Source organism: Carlito syrichta, unplaced genomic scaffold (assembly GCF_000164805.1).
Source record: "Carlito syrichta isolate Samal-C Ts95f unplaced genomic scaffold, Tarsius_syrichta-2.0.1 Scaffold316249, whole genome shotgun sequence".
NCBI lineage: Eukaryota > Metazoa > Chordata > Mammalia > Primates > Tarsiidae > Carlito > Carlito syrichta.
Genome location: NW_007260345.1, coordinates 102,332 through 103,410, shown reverse-complemented (window position 1 = coordinate 103,410; position 1,079 = coordinate 102,332). Strand labels below are relative to the sequence as shown.

General features: G+C 53.9%; 1 protein-coding gene across 1 annotated transcript; it reads left to right on the top strand.

Moving 5' to 3' along the window:
* Positions 1-512: 512 nt before the first annotated feature.
* On the top strand, positions 513-797 carry LOC110594558 (late cornified envelope protein 3A-like). Its single transcript, XM_021706960.1, has one exon. The coding sequence runs from the start codon at positions 513-515 to the stop codon at positions 795-797; it is 285 nt and encodes a 94-aa protein (XP_021562635.1).
* Positions 798-1,079: the final 282 nt, after the last annotated feature.

The window sequence follows — 1,079 nt, the reverse complement described above, 5'->3', positions numbered from 1 at the left end:
GCCTTGAGCTCCCCATCTATAGCGTGGTCAGGAACAGCCTTCTCCTGCTTCCCCAACATCTGGTGAGTGTCCAGCAGGGAACAGATTCTCAGCTTGGGGGAGTGCTTGTGGAAGACAAACTCAGAATCGAAATGGAACCAGAAAAAGGCCCACAATGAGCAGCAGCGTGGTGGTGGTGGTGGTGGGAGGTGATGGTGAGGAAGGAGCTTCTGTGGCACATGCCAGGGAGCTCTGAGCTGCAAAAGCTATAGGGACTCAGGATTCCTTCTCACTCTAGTTCTGAGTATGCCATTGGGGATGGATGCACATGGATCCACCTGACATCCTTGGAGCTGCTTTATTCAAATGCATGTGTTCCTTCCATGTGTTTGTTTCTCTCTCAGAGCGTGGCTTAGAAAGTGGCTTGGTCATGGGGCAAGATACTGACAAACCAACAAATGAGGAGATATTGGCCTGAAGCTTTTGTGTTCAAACGTTTCTATTACTGTGTTTAAGGTTACATTCTTGCCGAGATGTCCTACCAGCAAAAGCAGCAGCAGTGTCAGCCCCCGCCCAAATGCCCCTCACCCAAGTGTCTCCCAAAGAGCCCAGCACAGTGTCTGCCTCCAGCCTCCTCCAACTGTGCTCCAAGCCACAGGGGCTGTGGCCCCAGCTCTGAGGGCGGCTGCTGCCTGAGCCACCACAGGCCCCGCAGGTCCCACCGGTGCCGGCTCCTGAGCTCCGACTCCTGTGATGGGGGCAGTGGTCAGCAAGGAGAGGACTCCGGCTGCAGCCACAGCTCTGGGGGTTGCTGCTGACCTGGATCCTGATTCAAAGCTAAGCAATTTTGGAGGAAACCGGCATCTCAAGGGTCAAGAAAAATCCTGTCCTGATGCATTCTTGCCCAGATACCTTGTTCTGGCTTTCACGGGCTGAGCTAGGGGGTTCCTGTGGAGGGTCTGAGCCCACACTGGGAGGAACTTCCTGTCTGGTGTCCAGATCACACAGTTCCCCCAACCCTTGCACCTGTCAAGGACTAGCCGCACCTGTGCCTGAACCTGTCAAAAAATAAAGCTTCTTGTTCTTATCATCTCTGATGT

Bases quoted from the DNA above. Each gene is read 5' to 3' on its own strand.
- LOC110594558 (XM_021706960.1), top strand. From the start codon at position 513: ATGTCCTACCAGCAAAAGCAGCAGCAGTGTCAGCCCCCGCCCAAATGC.